This window comes from Hirundo rustica, chromosome 15 (genome assembly GCF_015227805.2).
Source record: "Hirundo rustica isolate bHirRus1 chromosome 15, bHirRus1.pri.v3, whole genome shotgun sequence".
NCBI classification, from domain to species: Eukaryota; Metazoa; Chordata; class Aves; order Passeriformes; family Hirundinidae; genus Hirundo; species Hirundo rustica.
The window spans coordinates 5,301,897-5,319,903 of record NC_053464.1 but is presented as its reverse complement, the minus strand read 5'-3'; the positions used below and the strand labels follow the sequence as shown (position 1 = coordinate 5,319,903).

Below are 18,007 nucleotides of genomic sequence, written 5' to 3'. Positions count from 1 at the left end.
TAAACTTCTAGATGTTGATATATTTTAAATACTGATACATTTTAAAATAATGATTTTTTTAAAACTTTTGAAGAGATTATGGCTTGTTCCACAATAGAAGAGATGTTCTGTAGTGAGTACAGAGGGCCATGACTCTGCTGGGCTGCCCTGGGGGCTGTGCTTTGAGTCCTGACGCTGAGATGCAAATGAACTGTGTGTTGGGCATGTAGTGGATATCCTTGATGCTGATGTAGGTTGACTGCTACAGCATGGACTTTGCTCATTTGCATTCTCTGACTTTACTCTTATCTCCTGCCACCTGATATTTTTGCTCAGTAAGTCCTTTTCCTAGTGTTTACTGCAGGTTCACCCATCCACTGGAATTCACACACGCACGCCTTTACCATATCTATATGTAGTGTTGCATTTGTATTTTAAAAGAAAAAAGCCCTTTTAAAACTTTCATGAAGGGTTTCATTCTGGAATGTCCGTTTAGTCCAGCAGAAGAGAGGAGAAAATCATGGTGTATTCTGCTTTCCCCCACTAAAAGCAAGACCCCGGCTGTGAAAGCTCATGGCATTCTGCAAGCTGCTGCCAGCAGTGGGTGACTGACTCCCTTCAGGCTGCTGATGCTGCCCTTGGTGCAATTCCCTGCTCATTTTAGGATTGCTGTGGCACTGCTGCAGGGAGGGACTGTAAAAGTCCTCGGTCAGAGTGATTGCCAGTGTGAGGCGGATGTGTGTGATAACTGTAACCAAGTTTTAGTATCGCTATTACACCTCCTCTGTGGTCTCCTTAACCTCAAAAGGAAACAAATGTTTCATAACCTTCTGTGGGGACTGCTTCAGTTTCTCCTGTGTGGCTGCTGGCTCCAAATGCCAGTGACAAACATTACAGATAATCTTTCAGTCTGACTATGGCTGTGATGTGAGTCATGACTGAAAGCTTAGTAAAGTTATAGCTCACCATCATTGTTAAATAGAGACAGTTGCTGCTGTAGTGGAATTGCTGCATTTGTGGAGTCATTCTGGAGCTTTTGGCTGCACGTGACTGCAAACACCTGTTTATGCTGAGCAACGTGTCCTGCAGCTCAGGGACAGAGCACTCTGCAGTGCTCCCGTCTTAGAACTGGATATAAGTTATGCCAGAAGTCACATCAACTTGACGGAATTTTTTTCCGCTTTCTCATCAGTAGGGAAAAACAATGGCGAACTGAGATTCCTTCCTTGTAGATTTGAATTGTTGTGAACAGTAAAACAACAGAGCAATGTATCTTACAGTGACACTTGAGTTCATGTTATTAAACAGACTGAGTCTATCAGAACAGGGGTTTTTTAATACAGTTTTTTTTTTTTTTTTTTTGTCACTGATGCTATTTTAGTTCTGATTTCTTAATAGTGTGAATATTTGAATATGAAAATACTGAGCTCATAGTCCATAACAAGCAGATTTTTTTCATATATATATTTTCGGTAGGGTCTGTCATTATATGGCAAGTTTATAGTTTCAGAGAATTTAGTTGGTTTTTTTCCTTCTCTCTCCTGCTTTCCCCTGCAGCAGTTGCCATAACCAGTTTGCTTTCAGGCTTTCATCTCAACACTTCAGTGACAGACTTAGTTAATGAGCGATGAGAGGTGTGCACCTGCAGAGTCATTTATATATAATCCAGTAATTTGTCTGTGTAAGGTGACTGACACTTCTTACCAGCTTCCCAAACCATGGCATCATGCTCCAGTTGTGTTCCAGTTGCATATGTCAGTGTTTAGACTTATTTCAGTGTTCATGATCTTTCAGTAACTAAGTGAAAGCTCTTTTTTTGTGCACAAACTCACTAGTATCTGAAATCTCTTCTTGGAAGTTATTTTAACCTCTGAACTCAGAGACCCCCTGTAAACTCTTCAAGATGTTTTTTTCATTTGCAACACGTTGCCATGGGCAGAGAGAAAATGGTATGTTAAATATTTCAGAAGAAATTGTCATCACTATTTTTTGTGTTGCCTTGCATTTCTTTTTGTAACCAAAGAATATCTACAAAGGTTTATGTGTTTGCATTCTGGGGAGGTGGAAAACAAGTGCTTACAAAACAGTCTTACAGCGTCTACAATTTTGCTATTGAAAGCTGTATTACTTTAATATCACAGTAATGTATTTAAAGAGTTAAAAACTCTTCCTATTCTTAAAGTCACTTTGTTGTGATACTTCCTTAATTGATGTGGTTTGTGTTAACTTTCAGTTGATTCATAAAAATTTCAAATTTATTCCAGGGATATCATTAAAACTGGGTATTCTGATGTGGGAATGGACAGATGACATGACTGATGTTGACACACTGTGGTTTAATTAAAGACAGCACTGTATTAAGTAGTATGTTTGGTAGCATGGTTTTCCTGGCCAGTGTGGACAGGTATTTTTTCTCTTCCTTAATCCTGTAATGTATAATTTGAATAAGTCTTTGGCATTCCCTCTGCTTGAGGCAAAGGAAAATATGTTTCTTAATTAAACCTTGGTATGATTTTACAATTCTTTCCTATGAGCTCTTAAGGACAAGAGAGGAAAACACAAATTACTGGTTTTCAATGCCTAGTAGAAAACGTATTTTGTTATACTTCTTGCTGGTACATCTGTTGAGGAGGGATTGTGTTTTGTTTGTGTAAAGGATTAGTTGAATTTTATTAGCATTTAAAATACTTGCTTTGTTTACAGTAGCCAAAAGCATTGACTGGTGTTATCTGGTTTCCATACTGAAAGCTGTATCACAAACTCTGTGTCCATTTATGTCAGAAGAAGCAGCAGGGGCATTCATCATGGTTCATTTGTCTTATCACTAAACAGTATGTCTCAGAAGTGTCTCTGTTTAAGTTGATTGCTGTTGCTGTGATGTCTGACTCCTCATACTTTTGGAGGATGTAGAGCAGTATCTCATAGAAAGCTCTTTATTTTCTTAGTTAATGATAGTTCTTTCCCTGTGAAACCTGGCGTCAGTATTTAAATTCCATGTTAAAAGATAACATTGGATAGTATTTTAGTGAAGAACAGAACTATTCCACAGGTGTTTGCTCCAGTTTGTTTCCACATACTAAGTTGCACTGGTGATGACTTTAGGAGGAAAAATAATTTTTTAAAAAAAGTATTAATTTATTGTAAACAATTGTTGCATTTTGAGAACATGCTGTATGCTTCTAGAATGCAGTGACCCAGAGGGCAGCTTTCTGTTTGGACAAGCATGTGCTGTTAAAAGGTTAAAAAACCTGGGGAGCGGGCAGGATGTTGAGATGAAATTGGAGATCTTTCCTTCTTACTCCTAATTTTTGTCATTTTCTTCCTCTTTACTCGAAGGAGTTCAAACCTGTCCCCCTATAATTTTGCTGTAGTAAATCTCTAACTTGCTGTTCTAGTGCAGCATTGCCATTGCTGATAGCTGCTGAGGAGGCCCCTGAGGCTCCTCCACAATCTTCTGCAAACCTTTTCTTCTTACAAAGTCAAAACTTCAAGTCGTCCTTGATTTTGCTTTTGTTCTAAGGCCGAGGATTTAGAAGAGCGCACGTGTTACCGCGGGTGCTGCACAGTGTGTGTTTCACAACATCCTTTCACTGGTGTCTCAGGGAGATCTGCTGCACCCTAATAAGTGTCCGAAAGCCACGTGTGAGCATTACACCTGTGATCTAGCGTAGCTCTAATCCAGGAGTAAGTCTCTAGCCTGAGCTGTTTCTGTCGTGCTGAGGGCAGAGGTTACTACTTGTGCAGATTTACTAGGAGAGTAAACAATCAGAATAGAAGTGCCGGGTGTGAAAGTATTTTCCTGTGTGCTGCGAATTGGAACGAGGCTGCAGAAGCATGGTGTGCTCTGAGGAGAGGGAGGACTCTGAAGCACCTGGTGACTGATGCTACTGCACTTCTCCCGTGCCTTATCCTACCTTTGGGGCTTTTAAAAGACTCGGGAGATGATCACACAGCAATTCCTGTTGTCGCTTGTGTTTGTCTCTTTTGCCCAGGAGAAACTCAGCTGCAGATCTCTAAAAGGCAGATGTCCAGGCTCGTTGGCAGCTCTTGTGCACAGCCTGGCACCCCGGTCCGTGGGGCCCCTGCGTGGCCGTGGGGAGCGCGGAGGGGGTGGGCGCCGGGCAGGGCCGGTGGCGAGGGCAGCTCTGTCCAGGGTGCTGACGGGCGAGGGCACGGCCGGGCTGCTGTGCTGGCGCTGGGCTCCTGCCGTGTCCCTTGGGAACGGCTTCCATCCTCTGGCACGGGCTGCCCGCGTCCCTGGCACTGCACACAGACAGTAACTCGGGTGTAGCTTTTGGGTGTAAAACCGTTCCTGCTTACACAAATCCGTGACCTTGGGGCTTTTGAGGGGTAGGGGAATATATAAGTTAATAGCATGAGTTGTATGGCAATGAGAAACGCATCAGACTTTTTAAATTAGAGTGTCTTTTAAGTAGTGCTTGTCCTTGAGATGGTTGCAAGGGCTTAAAGGTTTTGCAGTTCGATGATAAAACCTAGTTTAGTTTATCCAAGAATATATCCACTTATCTGAAATCATGCTGAAACTATCCACTGGCTTTTGGTGTGGGAGCAGTGGAAGGAGGTGTTGTTCAGTTGTTGGAGGAAGCAGGAAGGTGCTTGTTCAATCAAAGCAATGCTCCTTAGAAATAGTGGGGTTTCAGTTCATCAAGTTGTCTCATAACTCTTGGTTTAGTAGCATTTACATGTGTAATGGTCACTGGAGCAAAACTTAATGGCAGTGATGGCTAGAAACTGGAAAAGGTTCTATCTAAAATGTTCCTTAATCCTAAAAGATTTCCTTTCCAATCTTCCCCAAGTAAGATTTATTAGAGGTTCAGGTTTTTTCTTAAGAAAACAGTAACATTGAAGAAGTCTTAAAGTAGCTTGTTAGTTTAGAAAGTCGGCTGTTAGAAACTTTAACTGATGTAAAAATTTCTTGCGTTGTAAGAATGCAAGAAAAAGTAAAGAAAAAGTTATTTGATGAGACTTGATTATGAGATGCTGATTGTAAGGCCCTTTGGAAACTTAAAAGTCAGTTTATGTTCTGTGTATCTGTATCCCACATTAATGTGGACCTTCTTCTTCATCCATAAATATTAACCTATATGGGGAATTTTCATTAGACACATACCAGTACAACTGTTGAGCAATTACTTAACTAAATACTGTTCTGTGCCAAGTGTGCATAATTTGTGTCTCATAAACAAAACCTGAGACAAAAAAGTTAATTTCTGATCATTAATTACATGATTAATTTTTACATATTTTGTTTTGTCTTAGCTGGAGATACAGATGATCCTCCAAGAATTACTCAAAATCCTGTCATTAATGGGAATGTAGCGATGGCTGACGGACATAACAACACTGAGGAAGACATGGAAGATGGTAAGTAAATATTCAATAAATGCACTGGTTTTTTGGCTTCTGTAGTTTTATGATTTTGAGGATAAAATGGTCCATCTCTTACCTATGTCCTGTGATCTGCAGCTCATTAAAAAAATGAATCCCTCTGTAGTTATGACTGCTGGTTTTCTGTGTAGGTATCCCTTTGACGTAGCTGTACAACAGGATTAGACTTCTGAAAACTTGGTACTCATACTAGAACTTCTGTCTAGGTACTCATTTAAAAATTGCTGAAAGTGCTTCTGTCCATTGTTATGTTTTGTGATACAGCCCTTTAAAGGTGCTGCAGCTGGGCTTTGCTGAATGGTAATTTTATCATTTATGCAATTCCTTCAAGGTGTTTAGAATCCTTATCTGTCCTGCTCTCATGTCAGGTGGCAGCTGTGCTCTGGTTTTGTCTTTGTATGGTAAGTCAGTGGTAGCTGTTCTGTTGAGGAACATCTTTTGCTCTCAGTTCTAATGCCTATTTTTACTTGCAAAAGCAAATGAAAAATTGTGTATTAATGTCCTGTTAATAAAAGGGGACATGTGTTTTTGAAGTCTTTTTCTTGGTCCATTAAATGAGAATAATGGTGTACATTTTGTTGCAGAAGATCAAATAATTACAACTTTGGGGATATTTAAAGAAAGGTAACAAGTTTCTAAATCTGTTATGTGTAGTGAGGAAAATGTGCAATGATTTTTTTTTTCTTAGGAAAGGATATGGGCAGGGACTGCTTATTTTGAAGAATGAAGTAAAATTGCGGTGGGAGAAGGAAAACATCATATGAGTGGGATTTGTTCCATTTCCCATGCTGTCTTCTGAGAGTACATTTAGGACTAGGCTTAGACATTTAGATTCATGCAAAAATGTTGAGTGATTTTTTTTTTTTCCCCAGAAAAATCAAAGTTTGAGGTTAAAGGTCGAAAATATGCTTGCTTTCATGTGTTCAAGGAACATAGACTACTGATAGAAAATAGTAATGTTCCATGAAGAGAATAGGGTTTAAATTCAGAACAAAAGCATCTCATGGTTGAATCACCTCTGTATCATTGGCTAAGATGAAGTTTTCTGTGACTAGAGTCTTGCAGTGAAAGAAAAATGTAGTCTTCTTAGCCTATGAATTTTATTTCTGTGATTACCTAATCTCATTCAGAGGGTTTTGATTTATTGCTCAGAGTAAATAGGTGAGACTGAAACAGGGAATTCTGTTCTTTTCAAAAACTGTTAATAAAAGTTGTTAAATGTCTGTGTCTGTCAGGCCATGATACTTAGAGGGTGGCAAGAGAAGACCACATGGGTTGACACCAGTCTGTTCTGGCTAGAACAGATCTCTTTGAGTTCTGTTCTTGGTAGGGATGTTTATATGCAGAAAGCCTGATAGTGTTTGCTGTTGATACAACCAGTACATAAGACGTTGGCGAATTAGAAAAACCATTTGTCCACTAGTTGATCTATATATACTTGTGCAACTTGGCCAAAATAGGAACTTAAATTGCAGAAATAGCTGATGAAAGCCAGGCTATATCAGTATTGGCACCTAATCAGATATTCACCTCTTCATTCAGAATAACTTTGACCCTTTAACTGCAAAACTACCGTGAACCTGTTTGTGTCAATTCACAACTGTTTGACTCCTCTCAGAACTGGATATTGAAGATGTTGCACTAGGGAGAAGTACCTGAAGGTGTTTCACAGGAAGCTTCTGAAAGCTTCTCATGCCTTTATGGACTTCCAGCGTGGTCTGGAGCTTGGGCCACTCTGCAGAAGGGCATCCTTCAGGGTTCAAGTGTGATTATTAAGCAGTACTCTTAAGAGTTCCTCATTATCACATTTGAATAAGGAGTGTCTGGCTACATGTTGGTGCTGCTACAGCTGTGCATTGACACAGATAGAAAAGAGTCTTATTGCAAAATGTTAGAGTTGCAAAAGCATTCCTGAAGACTTGCATCACGTAAGTGGATGATGCCTCTTTTCCAAATCTTGTAAATCAGATTAGTTGCTTGCTGTTGCATTATTTACACATCAGTGCAACTGCTCTCTTGCTGTTTGTGCTCTCACTAACCTGGTTTGCAGCATGATGTGCATGGTTAATGGATAGCTCAGAGATTCCAAAGACAGGGAAGATGGGAGATATGGGCTTCTCTGATAAGCACGCAGTTTTCCTTTGGTGTTACTCATAGCAAGGGGCATCAATCTGAGCTGATACTGAATGCACGAGGAGAATTTAGATACCTCTTCAGTGAAATTAATGAGTTTAATGATTCCTGTGAGAGAGGTGAACAGGAAGATGAAAGCTTAATGCTTCCAGCTGGATCATAGAAATCAGCTTTCTGGTGATTCTCTGAGTTCAAGAAACTTTTGAGGTGATTTTGTTCTTCCAGCTTAGCACATAAAGAAATGTCTGATAAGATTGGGGGAAAAAAGTGCAGCTCTCATCCCCTTTGCTAGGCAACAAGCTGCAGGCTTTGTGAGACACAGGGAACGGGAGCAGCAGTGGACCACCAGCAGGACTTTCAGATATGGCTGTGTTCTCTCAAGCGCTGTGACCAGTACCTGTTGCTGCTCTGTGTGAAGTCTTAGCAATTAAAAAGAACCAGCTGAAGGACTGTGCTGTGCTTTGTATGGAGAATGACTTAAATGAACCAGGCTTTAAAAGCTGGAATAGCAGCCTCTGCAAATAAAGTAAAAAATAATAAAAACAAGGCTCTGATCAAAACTTGCTTGCAAGTGCATCAGTATTCAAAGCAACACATAGAATAAATTCTCTTAGAAGTTAAAGTTCAAACAGAAGGTCCCTAGCTGAACATAAACTCACAGCTTTGCCATTACCTCCTGAAGTCTCATTTCTGTGAAGAATTGCGGAGGCAAGAAGGCTTTCAGAAGCATCAGTCTTAGCCGTATGCTGGTATTGCATGCTGTATTTGGATCATTATTAAAATATTCATAGAATATTCAGCCAGTTTCTCCATTAATAATTCAGTTTCAGAATATTTTAATAACTCCAGTGCACTTTCAAGGTATCAACATTTACTAAGAGAATAAAGAAATCTGCTTTTCCCAAAAGTATCAACATTTAAATATGTGTTTCAGCCTTAAAATGGAACATATTCAGTATTTGGATCTCTGATTTGTAGGATCTTTCTTCTCTTAAGATACTGAATGTGACATTCATCTCATCAACGAAAAAATGTTTTCCACATAGCAAAGACAGTCCATTCCATTGTAATTTCTCCAAGTATTGTCAGCTGGATCAGTCCTTCTTACCTTGTGTTCAGTTTGTAGTTCTGGGATTTATAAAAGTCTCACTTGCCAGTCACTACTAAGTTATCCTGCTGCCAGTTGCAGCCTTTAACTGGCATCTGGAGGACACGTTCATGATGGCAAAAAAAAAGGCTTTATTTATTGATGTACTCAAAATAATTGTCACGTTTGCTGTGTAAACTTCATTTTCTAATAAAATTCATCCTTTAACCCATTATACTTGCCAAGAAAAAATGGGCCTACTGGAAAGAAAGGAGGGTTGTTATTTTTAAAGAAACTTCTATTTTAGGATTGACCTGTGTTACAAGGCTGCATTTTTATGGAGCAGTTACTAGTGCTTGCTCAAATATTTTACAGAGAAGAGTTCCCATTCCCTGGTGAGCTCTCATGCACAGGTTTTCCTGAAAAGAAATCAAGAAATACAGGCAAACTTTCTCTGAAGCATCTGCAGATGCTGCGTGGGCTGCATTTTTAGCTGACACTGTAGCAGCACTGCTGCATCCTTGTGCTGAAGTGTTCTGAAAGCTGCATCAGAGGAGGCAGAAAGCAAACTTGGCTCGTTTTTCAGAAGCTCAGACTGTGCCCAGAAGCACTGATACAGTGATTGTGTGTAGGGAGGTGGCTTCAAGTTGGTTTGAGGTACTCGTGATGCAAGACTGATTTTAAATTGTTAAGTTACAGATTTGTTTTATCCTGGCTGCAAATCAAGTTAGAGCTCCTCTGTCTGCAGCCTGTCAGGTTCTTGGGTGTAGAAGTACAGCTCTTAACTCTGTCAATGGGCAGTGAGTAGTGAAACTGGGAAGAGAGCATTTTTTGAGTAGGTGACAGACTGTTAGTTAGCTGCACTTCCAGGCAGGGAAAAAGGACAAAGCAATCCTTTGAACTCTTGTGTTACTGAGGAGGCTGACAGCACAGGGCAACACAAAGGTCTTTGCAGGAGTAGAGGGGACAGGAAGCAGGTTTGGGCTGTACTACCTTCAAGGGTCAGTTGGAATGCTCAGGGCTGTCAGGCCATACACAAAATATCCTAGGTGTTGCAGTTCAGGAGTAGGACAAGTGCTTGAAAACTGCTTCACAAGGGAGACGAAAGAAACCTGTCATAGCTCCCTGGCAGTTGTGGATAGAACTTGGTAATTTTCTGTATGAAGTGTATAATCTTTACCCTGTTGCATGTTGTAATCAAGAGTGCTCCATTTTTTAAGTAAGGTAGCAATCAGGACTCACCTGTGTTTTGGAAAAATGATTCAGCGCTGTCTGTGGTGCTGTGCCAAGCTGAGTAAACGACTGCTGTCCATGCATGGGAGGAACATGTTTGTTGTGCTGTGTGCCTTGTCACAATTTCACAATCTGATTTCTGGCTCAGTGTTGCTGTCCCTCAGCGCTCTTTGATTTCAGTTGGGTGTTGCTGCATTTGTGACACACCTTCAGCTGCAGTTGAATTGGGTGTCGCTGCATGCATGATGCACCTCCAGCTGTGCATCCCCCATGGGTGCGGTGAGAGCAGCAGGGTGACCGTGGGTGCTGCCTGCTGCCCTGTGTGCTAGTCCAGCCTCCTCAGAGCCAGCAGGATTCCGTTTTGCACGAGTGTCAGACTGGAGCCATGCAAAAGGCGAGGAGTGGCTTATGCATCCCTGGCCTGTAGAGTTGTTGGGATAAATTACGGGTTCTCCCTCCCTAAGTGCAGTATGAGGTGTGTCACAGTAAAGACAGCCTGGCCTTGAGCCTTGCTGAAGCTGTCACAGTCTCCAGCACCCTGTTATAGCTGTGTACTACAGAAGCAGAACAGATTGTGGTAGGTGAAGAACTGGGTATGTGGGAAGAAGGCAAAATTACTTTAATTGTGTGTGTCAAAATAAGCTCTTTGAAAAAAAAAAAAAAAAAGTCTCATTTAATTATGTGCTAGACCACTGAAAATCTCTAAAGTCCTTGCATAGCACAAAGAAAACAGGACCATACTCTTGAGCTAATTTTCAGCAAACTGATACGATTTTACAAAAATCCAACAACCAACCTATGGCATTCGTCTGTTTTAAAATATACTGTTGCGAGCCAAAAGCAACTAAATGGTGGCATGGTATCAACAGGGCATTTGAACAGATTGTAAAATTCCTTTGTGCGTATGGGTTCATGCAGGGAAGTGACTTAAACTGGGCTGTGGAGATGCTACACAACAGGAACAGTTAAGAGTGGGCTGTGATTTTGTTGTAGAGCGTTTGATGTTTCTGTCTTACCGCACCTGCTGCTTTAGAAGAAACTGGAGTGGTAACAAATCCTACTGCTAAAGAAGCAGTTAAGGAAATAGTGTAGAAAAGGAATGTGTCTTGCAGTGCGCTGTTTGCCTGAATGGAGTTGCAGTGTTTTTCAAAATGAAAAAATTGAAACGTCAGTAATTGAGTCGTTCACTGTCCCTCTGGGATGGGGAAGCTTTTGTTGCTTCCCACATCCCACTACATGAAACGTGCTCAGGTTACATGATGTTGGTGATTTTGGAGTGAAGAAGGTGTGGTGTTTCAAACAGTGGTGTGTGTTTGTGCGTTACAGATACAAGTTGGCGATCAGAAGCAACATTTCAGTTTACAGTGGAACGCTTCAACAGGTTGAGTGAGTCAGTGCTCAGCCCTCCCTGCTTCGTACGGAATTTGCCATGGAAGATCATGGTAATGCCACGGCTCTACCCGGACAGACCACACCAAAAAAGCGTAGGATTCTTCCTTCAGTGCAATGCTGAATCTGATTCCACGTAAGACCCTTTTAATTTTTGTACAAGCCCTCACTTGATACTGGTTAATCTGTTGCGAGAAATACAAATACCTACAAGAAAACTCTTCTCCCTGCTTTCTGCAAGAGGAGAGAATTCTTGAAAAGGTTTGTGTGCCCTTTACCCCCCACCCTTCTAAATCTCGAAGTATGAGAATAATCCTCTAAAATCAGCTTGTGCCACTAGAAGTTTGTGATAGAATTTAGATATATGCTTGCTGAAGGAGAAGTCTTTGACTGACAGTTTTCTTGGCCTGGAGAAAGTTCTGGGTTTATTTCAAATGAAAGTGGAGCTTCTCTAACCATGCCAAGCTATAAATGCTGCCCTGTGAAGCATGTGAACAGGTAACTGCTACCAGTGCAGGCAGAGCAGGGCATGACTCCTCTCCTTAAGTGGAGTTCATGGCTCATCCAGCAAGATCTGAACACGTGTGTGTTCTTGGAGTCCTGCATGCAAATCAGCATTGGGTGCCTTTGACCACTTTTGTAAATAAAAGTAAAAATTTTATATATAACTCCAAATTTCTGGGGAATTCCTGTAGCTTATCCCGGAAGAGTGCAGACCTCTCAGGTGTCCTTTCCAATAGGGTAGCTCCATTCTAGCAGTGAATCTCACGAAGCTTGTTGTTTACTGTGAATAATATGTTTTTATAATGTAAAGGTGAGTGCTTAGGGCAGAATGTAAAGAAAAAAGTTGTAAGTGTATTAAAAAGTCACAGGAGATGTGATTCACATCCAAGTATTTACAGAAAAAGATTAATGTGATCTTCAGAAGTACCAACCAAGGTGCAGCCAGTGGAGGTGAGCAAGCAGTGCCACTGCATGAGGCAGTGACAGGACCTTGTCTGAGCTGTGCCCAGACTGATTGCCGTGCACAAGTAGGGTGCTTTTAAACACCAGTGGGCATGAAGAAGTGCTGCTGAGATAATCAGTGTTGGGGAGTTTATCTTGTGGGAAGGAAGGTAGAAGCTCCTCATCTTTTCCTTACCAAAGGCTGGGACCTCCCACTCCATAGACACCAAGAGCACTTGGAGTTGGCCCATCTATGTGCAGTGGGGCAGATCAGAACTAACTCACCTGGAAGAGCTGTCAGCTTCTTAAACCAACCTGCAAGTCACTGACACACTTTATTGTCAACACTGTTGCCGTAAGAAAATCTCCATTGCAGGTTGATAATGTGGCTTCAGAAAGCCCCAGAGGTTTATGCCCTCAATAACAATTAACATCTAATAAGGAAAGAAATCCGGTGTGTGAAAGTAATGTACCAAAAATCCCTAACAAAAAAAATTATGTAACGACTATAAAAAGCTTGGTTTTGAAGGAGTTTCAAGTGTTTCTTCTGTATTTATAGGTCATGGTCCTGTCATGCACAAGCAGTTCTCAAGATAATAAACTACAAGGATGATGAAAAATCATTCAGTCGTCGTATTAGTCACTTGTTCTTTCATAAGGAGAATGACTGGGGCTTTTCTAACTTCATGGCCTGGAGTGTAAGTAATTGGACATGTATTAATCTCTTCCTATATAGGAGCAGTTCTGTACCTGTAACTCCTGCATACTGAGATGCTGATAGCAAAGGGGTTTCTTTCCCCCCAAGCTGTTATTTTTTTCTATCATTGCTGTAGATTTTTTTCTCAATTTCTTACTCTATTAATTTGATTTCTGTAGAGTGATTTATATATGTTGTAATTTGAACATTCCCTCATTATTATTTTCTGCTCGAGTGCTTGTGTTTTTTTACCACTATGTGATAGTCAATGACATTCTGAAGCAACATAAATTTGCTTGCATTTCCATATGCTCTTTGTGTATATGTACATGTATATTCAATGCCCTAATAATACTACTTAGGTTTCTCTTGAATTGTGACAACTTTTTAAGCATTTGCAAAGGTTTTGGAATATTGTCCAGAAGAAGCAGAGCATTTGATTACTAACCCTTACATCATTGAAAACTGAAACACTTCAGTTAAACTTCCTTAAAATGCAGGAACAAGTTTCCTGCACTGAGACACTATAAAAGAATTAAAATGTTGTAAGCTGAAAAACAACTGCTTTTAGTGTTCTTCAGTTTTGCTTCTTCGGTTTTTTACTACTGATAGCTTAGGCTTGGAAATTAGAAAGTGGTGTCTAACTGGATGCTTCACTGCAGTCATGTTGCATGTTCCACTTTTCATGTTCCTGTGTCATATGTGTTTCACAGGAAGTTACTGATCCTGAGAAAGGCTTTATAGAAGAGGACAAAGTTACTTTTGAAGTCTACGTTCAAGCAGATGCTCCGCACGGAGTGGCGTAAGTGTCTTGGATTAAAAACAAAGCAATATTAAAATTTCTTAATTCTAGTGGTTTTGGTTGGGATCATTCAAGTGTTCTGTGTTACTGCCATTTGTAGCTTCCATCAGACATTCTCACTTTGTCACTACCAGTTGATGAATTCTCACGTGCAATATTTTTATAGTCACATAGAGATTTTGTATAGCTTCAATTTCTGTTTGTATCAGTCAGCAAAATGTTGTGGAGCCTCAGCTTCTGTGTGAGTTGGTTTGTGTTTTAACACCTCTGCAGTTCTGGCCTGGGCATTTGTGGTGTGGGAGCTGATGGGGTTTCAGGTGCAGCCAAGTGGCTCTGCTTTGTCACTTGCCTTGGTTTACAGTTGTAAAACTGCTTCATCTCATTTGTTCTCCTTCATGGCACTTGTAAACAACAGGGTTGTACAGAGGTGCAGACTTGCCCTTAAAAGTACAGCTCTGAGTTCCAGGACACTCTCATAAGACATAATTTTCCTGCCATATAGCACGTTTTTTTTTAAAAAAAAGTAATAAAGTCACTAAGCATTTCATTGCAAAGGCTGTTGTTACTGGCAGGCAGCAGTGAAGTGTAGTTTATTTGAACCTTCAGTAGCAGTGGAGAGTAGCTGATACCCACCAGCAGCACTACCTTAGAACAAACACTTTTTATTATTGGAATACAGAACTTTCTTGTTTTTAACCACAAACTGTTTTCTAGGTGGGATTCAAAGAAGCACACAGGATATGTTGGCTTAAAGAACCAGGGAGCAACTTGTTACATGAACAGTTTGTTACAGACTTTATTTTTCACAAATCAGCTACGAAAGGTAAGTAATACATGAAAGAACATGAGATTATAACACTGGCTATTTTGATTAGCATTTATAAATGCTTCTAAACAGATCTGTGTGATCCTTTTGCCTCCTTTATCCTTTCAGAGGAGTTGTGACTTACATGGAGATGCACATCTTACTGCAGGCACAGTACAGGAAGCTCCCTTTTGTAGTTTGTCAAACACAAGCTTTTGTATTTTTTGTAGCAGGCAGAGCACCTGGAGAAGACCTGAGCTTAGGGGGTGTTTCTTGGACTGTATTGTATGTTAATGTTGCTAGGAATTGCTGGGGGCAGGCAAAGCAGTTAAATCTTGCAGATAAAAGATGGAAGCAATTTCACTTTTCTGAAATAGTTAAAATAGGGAATTATGGCTTCTCAGCCCATAAACAATGCACAAAGATACGCATTTGCTCCATCTTGAAATTCCTGTTATGCAGAAGAATTTTTTTGTTATTATGGTTGCCATCCTTGTAGTGATGGAAAGCATTGTATTTTCAGCAGTTTAAACAACGTAATTTTTATTTACTTTAGTAGTATTTTGTTTTTTACTGTAGATGTTACTTCTGTGCTGGAAAGAACTTTTTTAAATAGCTTTTTAATAAATATCTCATCTAAAGCCAGGATAAAATACACTAGATAATGTATCATTTTTAAATGGTGCAGTACCCTTACTGGGATTAAAAACGGAAGTGATGACTTGATATTGGAGTTTCCTATTGATCCTAATCATCCTTCTGTGCATTTCTGCACTTACTGTCTGTCTCTTAGTGAAAATTAACTGTTCTAACTTGAACTTTCTTTTATGTATACTAGTTGTTGCAGTTCAATTAAGCTTTCTTTTCCTTTTTAATGTACCTGCTTTCCACTGTCTTTAATTTCCCACCACCTTACTATTTATATCCCTGTGGCCTGTAAGTGTCCCAGTTGGCATTTCTTTTTTCTCTTTGCAATGTGCGGTTTATTCTGAAGTGCTGCAAAAAAAAAAAAAAAAATCTCAAACTCCAATAGAATGTAACTGAGCTCTTCCCAGTGCCATGGACAGCAGATAAGTACTTGACTCATTTTACACTATGCACCTGTTCCTTTTTTGCAGGAGGTATAATTTACTCATTCAGTTTATCATTCATTATTATGCCTGTTCTTTTTGCTCAGCACTCAATGTTTGTGCATTTTATTTTTTGGACAACTTCACTTTGCTCTTGAGAGAAAAAAGTGTTTTTGTAATAGCTCCATCTAATGCAGTTGAGTAGTTTGTTCAAGACTGTCTTGTAGTCGCTAAATCAATATCTACTGTGAGGTAGTGAAGAAGAAATTCTTTCTGTAGTACAGATTGGTTTCAACTGAACTTATCTTACCAGCCATTCCCTGCACTTCTCCACTAGTCCCAAAATAAAAGCAGCTTTTAGCATCTCTTAATATCTGCCTAGTGACCACATGCAAAAACCTAATTTGTTGGAGTTGGTAGCTGCAGCTTCCTTTATGGAAATTGTTCCTGCACATCAGCTGGAATGTTCAATTCCTTGCTCATTCCTCAGGTTTTCCGAGCCCCCCAAACAGAACAGATGACAGTGGCAGTTTTAGACAGCTTTAGCACTCGTTTGCCATTGGTACAGATCAGGAAGAATCACTTGTTGCCTTGTCTGAAAAAAATAGTTTCTACATTTTTGTTTTCACTTTGACCGAACTTGTTCCTCTTAAACCAAAGTAAAATAAAACGTGTGGTATCCTCGGTTTGCTTTTCACCATTTCCATAATTTCAGCGCATTTTCCTTCCTTAGAAGAAATAATGATTCCCGTTGCTGTTACTTAGAGCTTTGTTCGCAGAGGAGCTGCTGTCAGGAGCAGAGCTGGGGAAGCAATGAACAATAGCAAAGGCAGGCACGTACCTATGGAAAGTCAGGCCCTGGGGAAGCGTGGGTGAGGATTGATGGAGAGGTCCTTTCTTCTCTGCTCTGCTTCCAGATAACAGATGGGAGGTTCTGGGTGTTTGGGATGAGACCTCCCTTTTAAGCAACAAGAGGTGTCTTCAGTGGCAGGGAATAAAGGAAGGAACTTTCACGTTAGAGCATATTGTTATTTGTTGTTTGTGACTGATAGATATGTGCTTGACTACGGTCCAGTAGGCAAGGGGCAGTGGTGACCTCCCAGAGGGGTCCAGGTGTGACCCTGGGCTCTGTTACATGAGTTGTCTCAGAACTGTTTTCAAGTGCATTTAGGAACTTTTTGCTGATTCCCTTGCAAACGTTATAGAATATATATGCATTAAAATAATAAACACTGGTCCATTTCTCTCCATCAGGCTCTCTTCAAGTTATCCAGTGTATTTTACCTAACCTTGGAATTTCATGCACAGTATTTTCCTTCTTTAAGTAATTCCTGGCTTTAAGCAGTGTGTTCAAAGTTACCTGTACCATTCTATTATTATATAAATGTCTATAATTTTTCTCATATCTGTCAATATGCCTATACATGTCCCTATCCCTCTTTGTGTTCATTTTGTGAAGGAACTTCTCAGGTTCTAAATAAGAAACCCTGCTTTTTTACATGGATCAGAAGGTCTCACTCCTTTATCTTGAGGTCAAGCTTTCAGAATTTGGGAGGGTAAGGCAGAAAAATAAAGGTTTGGAGAGAATAATACTTAAAAAGTGGTAGTGTGGAGAAACACTTAGACTTAGAGAGCTCTAATATTACCTAAATACAGAAACAGAATGAAGAGCCAAGGAGGGCTGTGTTAAATGTTTGCTTTGTCATAACACATGTAGAATTTCCAAAGAAATAAAACTGGTGTTTTTATTCAATGACAGCTGGAATGTAGTAGTTATAAGCAAATTGTAAATTATTATTTGAATATTACTTGAGAGATATAGGAAGGGAATTAATTGTCCAGATGGTATATGAGAAAAACATTTTAAAAAATAGGAACTAAAGGCAAAGGATTTGATTTTGATTAATTGTCAAGGTATTCTGAATTCCACTTTATGCATTTTTGATGGAAGAGTCAATCACAAGGTTGATTTTTAGCCTGCTGTTGATTTAGGATTTCAGTATTAATTTTTTGAATGTATCAGCACTGACTACGTTTGCGTTTTTTCATGACTTGATTTTCATGCCTTGTTTCTATTTGTTTAAACATAGCAAGTATCTATATATTTAGTTTTTTTAAAAAGCATTTATAAGATGTTCAAAAAAGTTAGTAGAGGCTGATGATAGAGTTTTGGAAGACTGGAGACTTGGTTGTTCAACTACTTCTGTTTTTACCTTTAGCTAGTGACACCCCCTCTTAAAGAGGTTCATAAACCTGGTACTGGAAAAGGTTTAAAGTTGACTCATCAAGGTGCTGACTTGTTCTGGTGTTGATATTTTAAAGCAAGAAATAACTTTTGCTTGTTAAACCAAAGGTGTAAGTCTAGCTAGTGATATTTGAATTGGAGTTTGCCCAGATCGATCTGGTTTACTGGGATTCTGGATCTGGATGATAAAAATAAAGCAATTGGAAATTATTT

The 18,007-nt window shown here is 39.8% G+C and overlaps 1 protein-coding gene across 1 annotated transcript in view; it reads left to right on the top strand.

The window, feature by feature from the left end:
• The window catches only part of USP7 (ubiquitin specific peptidase 7), a 69,785-nt gene that overhangs the window by 25,031 nt on the left and 26,747 nt on the right, over positions 1 to 18,007 (top strand). The window contains exons 2-6 of the mRNA XM_040078720.2: positions 5,260 to 5,364; positions 11,168 to 11,366; positions 12,735 to 12,873; positions 13,586 to 13,674; positions 14,389 to 14,497. Of these exons, the coding sequence (XP_039934654.1) occupies positions 5,260 to 5,364; positions 11,168 to 11,366; positions 12,735 to 12,873; positions 13,586 to 13,674; positions 14,389 to 14,497 (641 nt within the window). The remainder of the gene's footprint in view (positions 1 to 5,259; positions 5,365 to 11,167; positions 11,367 to 12,734; positions 12,874 to 13,585; positions 13,675 to 14,388; positions 14,498 to 18,007) is intronic.